The 14,268-nt window shown below is 39.2% G+C and overlaps 1 protein-coding gene across 5 annotated transcripts in view; it reads left to right on the top strand.

The window, feature by feature from the left end:
* The window catches only part of cacna2d2a (calcium voltage-gated channel auxiliary subunit alpha2delta 2a), a 453,173-nt gene that overhangs the window by 325,157 nt on the left and 113,748 nt on the right, over window positions 1–14,268 (top strand). For all 5 annotated transcript variants that reach the window (XR_015492768.1, XR_015492769.1, XM_087255552.1 and 2 more), the window contains 1 exon segment: window positions 2,144–2,201. Coding sequence is in view for 3 of the 5 variants with exons in the window: in XM_087255552.1 (XP_087111678.1) it covers window positions 2,144–2,201 (58 nt within the window). In the remaining 2 variants the exon portion in view is untranslated.

Here is a 14,268-nt window from a genome sequence, read left to right as displayed (position 1 = left end):
TTTTTTATGACCATTTACATTTTATTACAATATTTGAAGTAGATCAAAACCTTTCCTCGCAGATGTCCTAAAACTTTTGAACAACACCCATTGTTGCCTGTAAAATTGGTCTAGAAGGACTAGTTTTTCAGTTTCTGAGGTTATTCATGGCCTGCTGAAAGTTATTTGAGTATAATCAGTTGGCTTTTAATTAAAACTCAATGACTGAACTGCGAGGAGAATAATGACACCTATTTGAACCCTGTGTTTTATAAACACGTCACTTATAGTTTAGTTTGAAGACTTTTATTTTAATATGTTGATGTGCCTGAATATCCCTCTTGGCAAATTAACAATAAGAGGGGCGTGGCTAAAAATATTGTGGCTGAATGTGTCTGATGTCATCAGAGAAGGAGCCAATCCAAACGCAGAAGCAAATGATCAGGCTTTGATTAAAGACTACCAAAGCAATTCTTTCAGTGGATTAACTTGCACAGATTAATTCTTCACCTAAAGAATAACAATGTGCGCTAGCAAAATAAACACTGTCATTCGGATTTCACAAAGACTTAAGTTATTCCCATAAGCAAAGCCTCATGGTATGTATACTGCAAATAAGTATTGAACACATCATGTTTTTTTCCTGGTAATAATCTTGCTAAAGGAGCTGTTGACATGGAATTGAACCAGATTTTGGTAAAAACCCAAACAATACAAACATACAAATAAAACAAAACAAAAACATCTGCAAAATGAGTCTTGTGTAATAACAATGAAATGGCACGAGGAGAAAGTGCTGAACTACTGAAATGTGTTTAATACTTTATATAAAAGGCTTGTTTGGTGATGGCAGCTTAAAGACGCCTCTCATATGGAGAATGACGTCACATGAATTGCTCAGGTGTGAGTTTTTCACAGACTTCACAGAGTGTCAAAATCTTGATGATTCTGTAAGTCTCGTCTACCAAATCTGAGCTTTATTTTGTATTCTCTATTGGATTCAGATCAGGTGATTGGCTGGGCCATTCTACAGCTTGATTTTCTTTTTCTGAAAGCATTTGAGAGTTTTCTCTCAAATGATCTGATCATTGCCTTGCTAAAATGTCCACCCTGGTTTCATCTTCATCATCCTGCTAATGTAGATGTTGGACTGAAGCAGCTGATATTCATTTACACTGAGGAAGGGCAGAGGGTTGCTGAACAGTTACTGAGAGATTTCAGCTGCTGTCTGGGCCTTCACTGCCTTTCTACACCTCCCTTTCTTCAAGTGTTCAATACTTTTTCCCCTATTCATTTAGATTTGTTACTCATAACTTAATTTGTAAACTAATTAGATTTGTTTTCTTTGCATAGATTGTTAAACACATCTTGTACCTTGCTTTAACGAATGCCAGCTTAATCTGTGTTTAATTTATTAGTTTGTTTGCATGTATTGAGATTTTTTCATATTCTAAACAAAACTAAAGCATTTAGGAATCGAACATATTTTCACCCCAACGCAATTTAATAAGGCACTTATTTTAATTGATCACATCATAAAGGTACACATACAGTACCGTCCTATCTAGTAGTATGAAAAAGCAAAGCTGAAAATCCATGGTTAAAGTGCCATCCAATGGCCCAAAGCTGCAGGCGCACTCACTACTGCCAACAGCAAACATGGCGACACAGGGAATATATTGAAGTGGTGATATCTGTATATGGATTTCTTTGTTTTTTATCAACATCTGTTGAAAATTTCAAGTCAACGACACCTTTAGAAATATGTTTTCTGAGAAAACTGTGACGTGTTCAATCCTTATTTTCCCCGCTGTATCTAAAAATTCTTTAAAAATCATTTATTTAGACAAGCAAAAAATAATCTACCAGCGAGGTGAGCAATGATGTTATTTCAAATCAAAAACAAGATTCCTTTGCTTGCGCCATTTGCAGATTGTTTTGCTCAGCTTAATGACAAACTCACTTAATTTTAACATATTATTTCTGAAAACAAGACAATATTTTGTGCTTGTCTAGTAAATGCTTCTTGATTTAAGAATTTGTAAATATTCAGACTAGAAACACGACAGAAAAAGACTTCCTTTTAGTGTAAGGAACAGGCAGGATACAGCTCAGCTCATGCGTTTGTGTTACCAGACCCTGAGCGTGTCTTGTTTTCTTCTAGCCACTAAATGGAAAGCACCTAACAAGATTGACCTGTATGATGTGAGGAGACGACCATGGTGAGTCCCATCGCCTTCACACAAACAAACACACACACACAATCCTTTCTGAATGGCTTTCAGCTCATTGTTTTCGCCTCTGCTGTGAAGAGCGAGCAAGTGTGGGAAGTTCAGATGAAGTCAGACTGCTGTAGTTTACAGTGTGATTTAGTGAAGGTCCAGTTGGTTTCTGCAGGTCAGCCTCATTCGCAAGCGTTCCCATATTTTATATGGAAGATTTGATATTGTGATTTGACGTAAAAGTAAATGTTCTGCATTCACAACAATGCCAAAACTGTTGTTATGTTACTGTATATTATGTTAATATTTATTTGTAGGGAGTAGCCCCTTTTATTAGCCCCTTTAGGCAAGTTATACATAAACGTGCCTAATTACCCTAACCTGCCTGGTTAACCTAATTATCCTAGTTAAGCCTGTAAATGTCACTTTAAGCTGTATAGAGGTGTCTTGAAAAACATCTAGTAAAATATTATGTACTGTCATCATGGCAAAGATAAAATAAATCAGTTATTAGAAATGAGTTGGTAAAACTATTATGTTTAGAAATGTGTTGATAAAATCTTCTCTCCGTTAAACAGAAATTGGGGGAAAATATACATGGGGCTAATAATTCTGGCTTCAACTATTTTTATTTATTTATTTATTTATTTATTTATTTATTTATTTATTTGTTTATTTGTTTATTTGTTTGTTTGTTTATTTGTTTATTTATTTATACTTAGTATAAACTATTTATTTTTATTTTATGAAGTGTTATTTCATTAATTGTGCATTTGTATTGCCAAAGCCTTTATATAGTTTTTATTATTACTTATAACAAATCAATATATTTTATTCATAATTTTTAAAGGTGCTGAATGTTTTTAACTCTTCTAAAGCATAAAAACATCATACTATGTTTGCAGATATTTAAGAAACGTGCTAAGTGAACATTCTTGTTTATCTAAAAAACAATGCTAAAGTCAGATATTCTGCTTTGAAAATGTCTGTTACGGATCTCAAAGCATCCCATGACCGAAATGCGCCCTCTGGTGGCCAGTTGCAGACTCCGAAATGAGACGCAGATTCAGAATTCCACATAAGGTGGTTATTATTTAGAAAATAATATTGATTATTTGCAGTGATAAACAATTTGACTGTTTGCACCAGATGAAACACAATAGAAACATTTAAATACAGCCATTCAGAAGCACAGAATAGTGCACTTACTGCACTCCAGCAAAATGGTAAGGTTTATAATCTAATAATACATAATAAACCTCTTTAACATTATTAAATGTAGATGCTGAATCACTGATATGTGTTGGCTTGCACTGAGTCTCAGTTGTAAACTTCAATTTCACACAGGTTATTTTATTTTCAAGATTTGAGGTGAACTATCTGCTGCTGCTTTCAGTAGTATGGCAATAAATGTGATGTAAAATGACATCTTAACTCACATTATTAGCATTTAACACTGAATAAAGCACATGAGGTGTACCTAAGGTTTTCAGTTTTGTCAGTTTTCTGTTGTTCAGCTGCAAGAAACAGGAGCCATTTCTAATATATAATTTCCAGGTATTGGTTAGGAAAAAAACTCATTTTAATATGGAAAATATTCACTCTATTGCATGTCTTTGCTTTTATTTAGAAAGGATTTAAATCAGCCTTAAATCAGTATTTAGGCTCGATAGTCAGGCACACTATTGGTCCTCAATCTAGCAACCTGCACTTGCATTTGCTTTGGATCAGGAATGCAATACCTAGTTTAACCACTAGGTGTTACTGCACCTTTATTAGAAAAAAAATAATTGCCATCATATGTTTTGGCTGTAGCTGCAATGATACAGATAATAGCTCTGATATGCTAACATAAGCATTATTAAAATATTTTATGATGTGGATCTTCTCCAACACACAAAAACAGGCAAAATCTTCCAACACAATCACATTTTCTTGTTTGAATTCTCATCAACAGAAAAGTACATACTCTGAGTGTGTACTACACGAAAATGAACATGACCAGAGTGCATTAGTCCAAGCCAAAGCACTTAGCAGGTAGTGCATGTAGCGTCTGCTTTCATCCAGAGCAAACTGCAGTTCACTTGTTTCAGGAACAATCCCCTCAGGATTAGCCTGCGGTTCAGCGTCTTCATCCAGAGCACAAAAGTGCAACTTTAGCCGTTACGCCACATCACCTCTCCAAAAAGACAATATCCCACTGAAATACATCTCTGTCTACTTAATGAAGACACAAAATGCTGTTTAGAGGCAAAAAAAGCATGGTGTTAAATCGAAAACAACTTGTTATCAGGTGCTAGCATGGCTGGTTGAGCGTGTGTTTCGCAGAGTCGTAGCGAGGCGCTAATGAGCCTCTTCTTTGACAGGGTAATTAAGTTCACACTCAAGGAGAGTGTCTACAGCACACAAAAAGAGAGAAAACAATCCCCAATATACCTGTAGGAAGCTAAAGACGCACAACACGAGTAGGCCGCTAGTTAGCTTGTTCGGCTGACAAAGCGCTAATGTTGCTGATGAGCCGGAGCGAGCTGTACATTGTTTCTGTTGCTCTGCACACTTAATGAGTTGCTTTAAATGTGGTTGCGAGTGTGTAGGAATCACAGCGGCTCTATAAGCGCAGGGATGATGAATTGGTTTGTAGTTTGCTATCAGCAGGCGCTATGCTACACACCGCTGCTGTGTTTATATGAGCGAGACTACAGGCTGTGTTCTGTGTGTGTATGTGTGTGTGTGTGGTTTGACCAAACTGATAAAAGGAGCTCATGTGGACCGTCGTTTGTCTTGAACACACTAAATAAGTCATTTTATATAGGGATTGTGGTGTGTGTGTGGTCAGGAGAGGATTTGATGAGTAAGTGAGGTAAGTGGTTGTGGTTAAACGCAGCACAGGCTCATTTTAAAAAACATAGTCCCGCGGACGTTCCTGGAGACTGTGAATTATGTAGCCGGAGGTACGTATGGCTGCATTTCATTTTTTAAAGCCAACGCTACGGGGCGGTATGACGACGTTCCTTTTGGCGCTTACCAGCTGACTGCTTACCTCCGTGTGGAGGGCTTTCTCGACAAAACTAGTTTGTCCAGTTTGCTCGTCATGTAGCTCGGTGGACTTGAAATGCAGAAAGGAGTTGACCACAACGACGACGACCCAGGTTCGAGTCCAGGGAAGAGCGGTTTCAGAAATCAGGTTAGACAAAAACAAAATCCAAAAACTAAAAAGAACAAGTGAACAACAGAGTGAGAATGTGGTAAAATCCAAAAAACATGGTAAAAGTCAGACGAGGGCTTTTCTTTTTCTGGACGGTTTTTATTAATTGTCGGTTGGGTTTAGGAAAGTAAGCGCGTGGGTGGGTCAATCGGTAAAATTGGTTGGGTTTAGGGAGGGAGGAGGGTGGGTCAGTTGATTGGCCAGTTGCCCAGTCACTCATTCAGCCAGTCTACAGCGGCCTCTGGTGGGTTTATGCGAGAACAGCGTGGGCGTGAATGGCACTCGTGAGAGACACTTGCGATGAGAAAAAGCGCACAGCGGCCTCTCGCAGATTCACGAAAACAAAAACAACAAAAAATATGTACCTCCCGGGACGTATTTCACAGTCTCCATATTATCTTATCTTAATCATTTTCTTTTCAGCTTAGTCCCGTTATTAATCCGGGGTCATCACAGCAGAATGAACCGCCAACTTATCCAGCACGGTTTTACGCAGCGGATGCCCTTCCAGACGCAACCCATCTCTGGGAATCATCCCCACACACTCATTAACACACACACAAACACACACACACACACTACGGAGAATTTAGCCTACCCAATTCACCTGTATTGTGTGTCTTTGGACTGTGGGGGAAACCATTGGGGGACTGTGGGGGTAACCCACGCGAATGCAGGGAGAACACGCAAACTCCGAGACAGAGGACGCAGAGGCACGACCCAGCGACCTTCTTGCTGTGAGGAGATAGCCCTACCTACTGTGCCACTGCGTCACCTGTAATGTAGATCTGTTTGTTTTATTTTATTTCATGTTTACATTTTTTTAAAAATTTATATCAAGATAGTAATTATATTGATCCCATTCTCCTGCTCTCTAGTTGCAAGTAAATGTGTGTATGTATGCGTGTATGTGTCTGTGCTTGTGATAATGTAATTTCCTATTTCTCCAGTGTGCTCAGTGTTTAGTTGAATGTTTAGATCTCTCTGCAGGTATCAGAGAGTATCAAACGGCTCTTATGTGTGTGCGCATGTAAGTGTATGTCTGCTCGCTACTCTTTAACCCCTCACACACACACACACACACACACACACACACACACACTGTTGCTTGGTGACCGGTGCTGCTCTGTGATTGGCATTCTGTGGCAGCAGGGTGTTGGATGTGTCAGGTCAGGTCTGTGTGATTATGAGCAAACACACTGTCATTGGGTATTACACTCTTCACAGGGATAGTGCGCTGTTGCTGAGCTCAGCTGATGTGCAGGAGTTCACAGCAAACTTTTACTATACTGAGCTGTTATTAGATGGGAAGTTTTGGATGTGGATTGGCTAATACAGCAGTTAAACGCCACATAGGGTTGAGATGGAAAGGCGTCCGCTGTGTACAACATATGCTAGATAAGTTGGCGGTTCATTTCGCTGTGGCGACCTCTGATAAATAAAGGGACTAAGCCGAAGGAAATCGTTCCTGATAAAAATAAACATATAAAATAAATCTGCAACTTAAAAGCAAAGGTCATAAGAATGTCTGATTCGCACAGACTTAAAGCCTCCATCAGTTCTGGTCTGATAGTGCTCTCGATGTGGCTGAGAAAGTGTTGAAGAAAGATCAGCTCTCTGACACTCACTTCATCAACTCTGACTCTGACTGCAAAATGAATGGCCCAGTCAACACACTTAATTGTCTCCAATTGCTCTGACGTGAATTATTAACACGCCTCTATTATAACGTATGTCCACACGCGTTAGCGAAGGACAGCGGAGAGCGAGAGCGACGTTTAGAGGAGAGAGCAAGAGCGACAGCACGATTGATCGCAGGAGTTTGAAGGAGAAACAGACAGAGGTGTGTGTTTTGTTATCTGAGCGTTACAGAGAAGCCATTACCATGCAGGATCAGCCCAGTGTAGCAGATATTCAGCACAGCCAAAGCACATATTGATTTCTCAGAAAAGTCAATCTGGCTCCTAAGTAAATATTATGGCAGCTGCTCAAATGCCACGAACAGCCGCCGAAACATGATGGAGGCCGGATTTCTGCCCTCTGTGAATGTGTCAAATGAAACATTGGTGAAGAAACTGTGATTCTCTTTCAGTGCAAATGCCCTTTTAGTAACTCTTTAGCTTTATTAGTTGATAGATATTTCAAGCATGATGCATTCCTGATAGTGATACTTTCAAAAATGTGCAATGATAGTAAAATGGTAGCATTGGACGTACCATATAGTTGAAGTCAAAATCATTGTCCCTCTTGTGTTTTTTTGTATTCTTTTCAAATATTTCCAAAATGATGTTCAACTGAGCAAGGAATTTTTCACAGTATTTTCTACAATATTTTTTCTTCTGGAGAAAGTCTTGTGTGTTTTATTTCAGCTAAAATAAAAGCAGTTTTTTTAATTAAAAAAAAAACCATTTTAAGGTCAATATTATTAGACCCTTTTAAGCAATATTTGATTGTCTAGAGAACAAACCATGGTTTTAATGATGTTTACCATTGTATGCCATGATATTCTGGACATATTACTGTAATATGCTATTACATAGTGCTATTTAACTACAGTATTAATATGACTTCTATTGGTTTGCTGGAAAACGGTTACAAATAAATGTACATTACTGTAATGTTTACGACGAGCAAACAAATAAATACCATACTATTTTTAATATCATAGCAGTTTTTCATTTTATTTTTAAATTATCATAGTATTTACTATCTGTAATGTACACTTACCGGCCACTTTATTAGGTACACCTGTCCAACTGCTTGTTAACGCACATTATTTCTAGTCAGCCGATGACATGGCAGCAACTCAATGCATTGAGGCATGTAGACATGGTCAAGACGATCTGCTGCAGTTAAAACTAAGCATCAGAATGGGAAAGAAAGGGAATTGTGCCAGGCAGGCTGGTCTGAGTATTTCAGAAACTGCTGATCTACTGGGATTTTCACGCATAACCATCTCCAGGGGTTACAGAGAATGATCTTGAAAAGAGAAAATATCCAGTGACGGCAGTTCTGTGGCCCCAAATGCCTTGTTGATGCCACAGGTCAGAGGAGAATGGAATGAAAAGCATGGATGAAAGCATGGATCCATCCTGCTTTGTATAAATAATTCAGGCTAGTGGTGGTGGTGTAATGGTGTGAGGGATATTTTTGGCACACTTTGGGCCCGTTAAAACCAATTGAGCATTGTGCCAATGCCACAGCCTACTTGAGTATTGTTGCTGACCATGTTCATTCCTTTATGACCACAGTGTACTCATCTTCTTAGGCTATTTCCAGCAGGATAATGCACCATGTCATAAAGTGTGAATCATCTCAGGCTGGTTTCTTGAACATGAGAATGAGTTCACTGTACTCAAATGGTCTCCACAGTCACCAGAATTCAATCCAAAAGAGCACCTTTGGGATGTGGTGGAACTCTGTGATGCTTTCATGTCAATATGGTCCAAAGTCTCTGAGGAATATTTCCAGTGGTTTGTTAAATCTATGAGACGAAGGTTTAAGGCAGTTCTGAAGGCAAAAACGCGTCCAACCCGGTACTAGTAAGGTGTACCTAATAAAGTGGCCGGTGAATAAATATTAAGCTGTAGAACCATGACAATTCTGCGATTTCAATTTATACTGAAAAATTTCCTTTGTGTGTGTGAAAAAAATGCAATAGCACCATAGCTAATACTTACTTTTGTTAGCGTATAACCTTTAATAAACATGTAAAAGCGAAGAATCTAAAAATGTCAAAATATATCATGTTAACCGTTCTGGAGTGTTTTGAATTCTCTGCATGTTTTATATTTTCCTGCTAGTTTTATCTTTCTAAGGGCCTTAAAGAACGAACCCACTGGTCATCCATCCATACAGATCAGCCGATCCCGGCATTAAATTATTGAATAACCAAGCAAATGAAAAGCAGAATAAACAGACGACAACATCTCTTTTCCACAGCTCACCTGCTTTAGGCCGCAGTGTTTTAATCTTAATGCAATCTATTGAAGAACACATCCAGAGGAGAACCGAGAGAGCAGTGGCCCATAAAATAATAATCCTATCAACACACACACACACACACACACACACCTGTTCACAAGCATCTAAAGGGAAGTGAAGTCACTACAATTCAGTAAAGCCTTAACATCTTAATATGCATTACTCCTGCAGACTGTGACAGTGGGAAATGTGTCATCCGACTGCATCATTTGAGCTCAGATAAATGCCTTTAATTGGCTCATTTTCGCAATGAGGCTGTGAGAGACTCAACTTTTGTTCGGATAATGTACTTGTGGAAATGCGACAGACTCTGTTTTTGTTTTAGTGCAGAGTCAGATGAACCACATTTACTCCCTTATTGGTTGATTGTTTTATATCTCTCCCTGATTGGTCAAGCTCCTTTTGTATGGCCATTCCATTGAGTTCTGTTACATGTATGTTAATGCTCATGTTCATTCGTTCATTCATTTTCTTTTCAGCTTAGTCCCTTTATTCATCAGGGGTCGCCAAAGCCTGCATATGTTTTATGCAGTGGATGCCCTTCCAGCTGCAACCCAGCACTGGGAAACATCCATACACTCTCATTCACACGCACACTCATACACTATGGCCAAATTAGTTTATTTAATTCACCTATAAACTAATTAGTTTCTAATTATGTCTTACCTGTATGACCAAAAATAAATGTCAGAGCGTTACATATGGACACTGTATTCTGTATCCAGGGTTTCCACGGGCTCTTAAAAAGTTTTAAAATGCCTTGAATCAAAAATTTAGGCCTGAAAAAGTCTTAAATTTACTCAAATGTTGTGTTTTAGGTCTTTAATCTTTTTTAATCAGGTCTTGATTTTCCTTTGTTCATGTATTGCAACACAATCTGGCCAACAGCCATACAATCGCCAACAATCCATCTCAATAAAACTTTCAACTTTTATTTAAAAAGGTCCTTTTTAACTTGATTTACCATGATGGTTTAATTATTTTCCTACAATTACATTTGTTTAAAAGTGCTCCATGTATTTACTGCTGAGGACACTGACCTGGACAAAATGTGTTGCATGGATTTAGTTTATTATCGTTTTTAAAACTTTTAAAACATTATTATTTTAAATATTTATTTAAACTATATATATGATACTGATATAAAGCTAAATTATTAGCCCTCATGCGAAAAATATTTCCTAAGTGCTATTAAGTGCTACTAAGTGCACTATAATAATAGATAATAATCTGTTATGACATAATAATAAATTGACAGGAGGGCTAATAATAATGCCTTCAATCATAGTTACATACATTACAGATTTTGCCAAGTTCTGTTTTCAATAAAGGAAACATTTAAAGCATTAATTTGCTACTAACTTAATCTTAACATTTTAATCACCTACTATTATATTGTTTATAAAGAATGCTTCCAATTTCATGCAATTTGATATCTTCTTTTAGCTTCTGAAGGGATTTTCATGTCATGTAGGTCTCATCAGAAGTATGGGCGATGGTTGTTTTCATTTTAAAATGGCACGTTAAAATGAAAGCACAGTAGTGTAAATGGAGCCTGAGACCGAGAGACAAGGTCAGAGAGCATAAACACTCTCTCTCTCTCCAGGTAATGCATTGATTTTTACCCATGCCGCACCGTGATAAAAGTACCTCATGAATTCTAATGTCTTTCTCCTATTGAGGGAACGCAACACAATCAAAGCAGCACGAGGCACATTACAATGTCAATCCTTGCTTTCACTTTTGGAGCACCTTCCTGGGAAATGTGTTTTCTGTCATGGGCTTGGAAATGGGACATTTTTGTGATGAGGTTTTTCAGGCCCTGCAGCCTTGACGAAAAGAGGCCGCTCTTTCATATTGACGTGAGATTGTCTGTCCTTTAGATGCCGGTTTGCTGCTTTAACCTGAAGTGTACAGTATTGTATAGCGATCAAACCTGCTGAATGCTGTTCATTTGCAGAGTTTCTCCTTCCTCTTTATTTTTAGTCACATCTGTCAGTCGTATTCTCTGCTCTGTTCAGAATCAACACTTGCAAGCAAAATCATGGAACTTGAGAATTATTTATTTACAGTATTAAAGATCCTTCGTGACAGATTCAACAAGCTACTGGAAATATTCCTCAGAGATTTTGGTCCACATTGACATGATATTATCATGCAGTTGCTGCAAATTTGTCGGCTGCATATCCATGATGCCAGTCTCCCGTTCCACCACATCCCAAATGTGTTCTATTAGATTGAGATCTGGTTACTTTGGAGGCCATTTGAGTACAGTGAACTCATTGTCATGTTCAAGAAACCAGTATGAGATGATTTGCCCTTTATGACATGGTGTGTTATCCTGCTGGAAGCAGCCATCAGAAGATGAGTACACTGTGGTCATAAAGGGATGGACATGGTCAGCAACAATACTCAGGCAGGCTGTGGTGTTCACATGATGCTCAACTGGTGCTAATGGGCCCAAAGTGTGCCTAGAAAATATCCCCCACACCATTACACCACCACCACCAGCCTGAACCATTGATACAAGGCAGGATGGATCCATGCTTTCATGCTGTTGATGCCATATTCTGATCCTACCGTCCGAATGCTGCAGCAGAAATCGACACTCATCAGACCAGGCAACGTTTCTCCAATCTTCTATTGGCTAATTTTAGTGAGCCTGTGAGAATTGTAGCCTCAGTTTCCTGTTTTTAGCTGACCTGAGTGGCACCCGGTGTGGTCTTCTGCTGCTGTAGCCCATCCGCCTCAAGGTTGGACGTGTTGTGCGTTCAGAGATGCTCTTCTGCAGACCTCGATTGTAACAAGTGGTTATTTGAATTACTGTTGCCTTTCTATCAGCTGGAACCAGTGTGGCCATTCTCCTCTGACCTCTGGCATCAACAAGGCATTTGCGGCCACAGAACTGCCGTCACTGGATATTTTCTCTTTTACAGACCATTATCTGTAAACCCTAGAGATGGTTGTGCGTGAAAATCCTAGTAGATCAGCAGTTTCTGAAATACTCAGACCAGCCCGTATGGCACCAACAACCATGCCACGTTAGAAGTGACTTAAATCAGCTTTCTTCCCCATTCTGATGCTCGGTTTGAACTGCAGCAGATCGTCTTGACCATGTCTACATGTCTAAATGAGTTGCTGCTATGTGATCGGCTGATTAGAAATTTAACAAAGTGGCCGGTGAGTGTATATGTGTACTGTTTTTGCAGGAAATGTTGTTCATAAAATGCTAATTGTCACACTAGTTGGAATCGTTTTTCAAATCTGCTAGTTGTTCACAATGCAATCCACTCACATTGACCTAAATAGTAATTTCATTATTTGATATATGTGGATGTGATGTGATAAAATATAAATGAATAGCCTAAAAAGTGCAAATAAATTTATCAATTTAGGTCATTTTAAAGGCTGTCACGTGGTGCAGTGTGTAGCACAATCGCTTTACAGCAAGAAGGTCACTTGTTTGAGCCCCTGCTGGACCAGTTGGCATTTCTTAGTGGAGTTTGCATGTTCTCCCGGTGTTTCCGCGTGGGTTTCCTCCGGGTTTCCCCCACAGTCCAAACACATGTGATACAGGTGAATTAAATAAACTAAATTGGCCATAGTGTATGTGTGTGAATGAGTGTGTATGGGTGTTTCCCAGTACTGGGTTGCAGCTGGAAGGGCGTCTGCTTTGTAAAACATATGCTGGATAAGTTGGTGGTTCATTCCACTGTGGCAACCACAGATTAATAAAGGAAATAAGCAGAAAAGAAAGTGAATAAATGAATAAATGAATGATTATTAAAAGAATGAATATTCATAAACTGAATCAAGTAATCAAATTTCAAAATGTTTTTTCTTCTAAGCACAAACCAAATTCCAAAATTGTCCATTCCCACACAGAAGTCGCTCAGCATGTCTCTTTAAAATTAGGGAGCATGTCTGACAGTCACATAATGTTGCATGAACTGAATAATTTGGAAGCTACATATGAAGGTGACAGCACTTGACTTTAAAGGAAAAGAATGCAATTGCAGACATTTTCCTACCCATATTATAGTGTTTTCACAATCACGGCAAGCCAAAATAAAAACTGAATACAAAATTCTCTTGTTATTATATATTTTTTTATAGCAAGGGGGCCCAATGCAGCGTCGGAAATCTACATATAGGGATGATTGGCTCTGTGTTTGTGTGTGTGTGTGTTTAGTGGGCATGTGGTGGAAAGGGTGTTTTGTGGTGATCTGTGGTTTGGTGTGTGTGTGTTTGTGATGGCCCATCTGCATGTCACCTGGCCGGGCACTGGGGACTGTGGGTAATGAGTGGGAAGGAATGGCATCACTGGGTCTCAGTGGAAGGGTAATTACGGAGTGGAACCCATGCAGAAACCGCACATCTGGATTCATCAGGCTAATACACGGATGCTGCAGTCAACGAGCACAGTGTGGTATAGTGGAGATGAGCACAGCGTCAGTGTGGTATAGTGGAGATGAGCACAGCGTCAGTGTGGTATAGTGAAGATGAGCACAGCGTCAGTGTGGTATAGTGAAGATGAGCACAGCGTCAGTGTGGTATAGTGAAGATGAGCACAGCGTCAGTGTGGTATAGTGGAGATGAGCACAGCTTCAGTGTGGTATAGTGGAGATGAGCACAGCGTCAGTGGAGATGAGCACAGCGTCAGTGGAAATGAGCACAACATCAGTGTGGTATAGTGGAGATGAGCACAGCGTCAGTGTGGTATAGTGGAGATGAGCACAGCATCAGTGTGGTATAGTGGAGATGAGCACAGCATCAGTGTGGTATAGTGGAGATGAGCACAGCGTCAGTGGAGATGAGCACAGCGTCAGTGTGGTATAGTGGAGATGAGCACAGCGTCAGTGTGGTATAGTGGAGATG

The sequence above is a fragment of the Danio rerio genome, chromosome 6, assembly GCF_052040795.2.
Source record: "Danio rerio strain M-AB ecotype USA chromosome 6, GRCz13ab, whole genome shotgun sequence".
NCBI lineage: Eukaryota > Metazoa > Chordata > Actinopteri > Cypriniformes > Danionidae > Danio > Danio rerio.
This window is presented reverse-complemented; position numbering and strand designations above follow the sequence as displayed.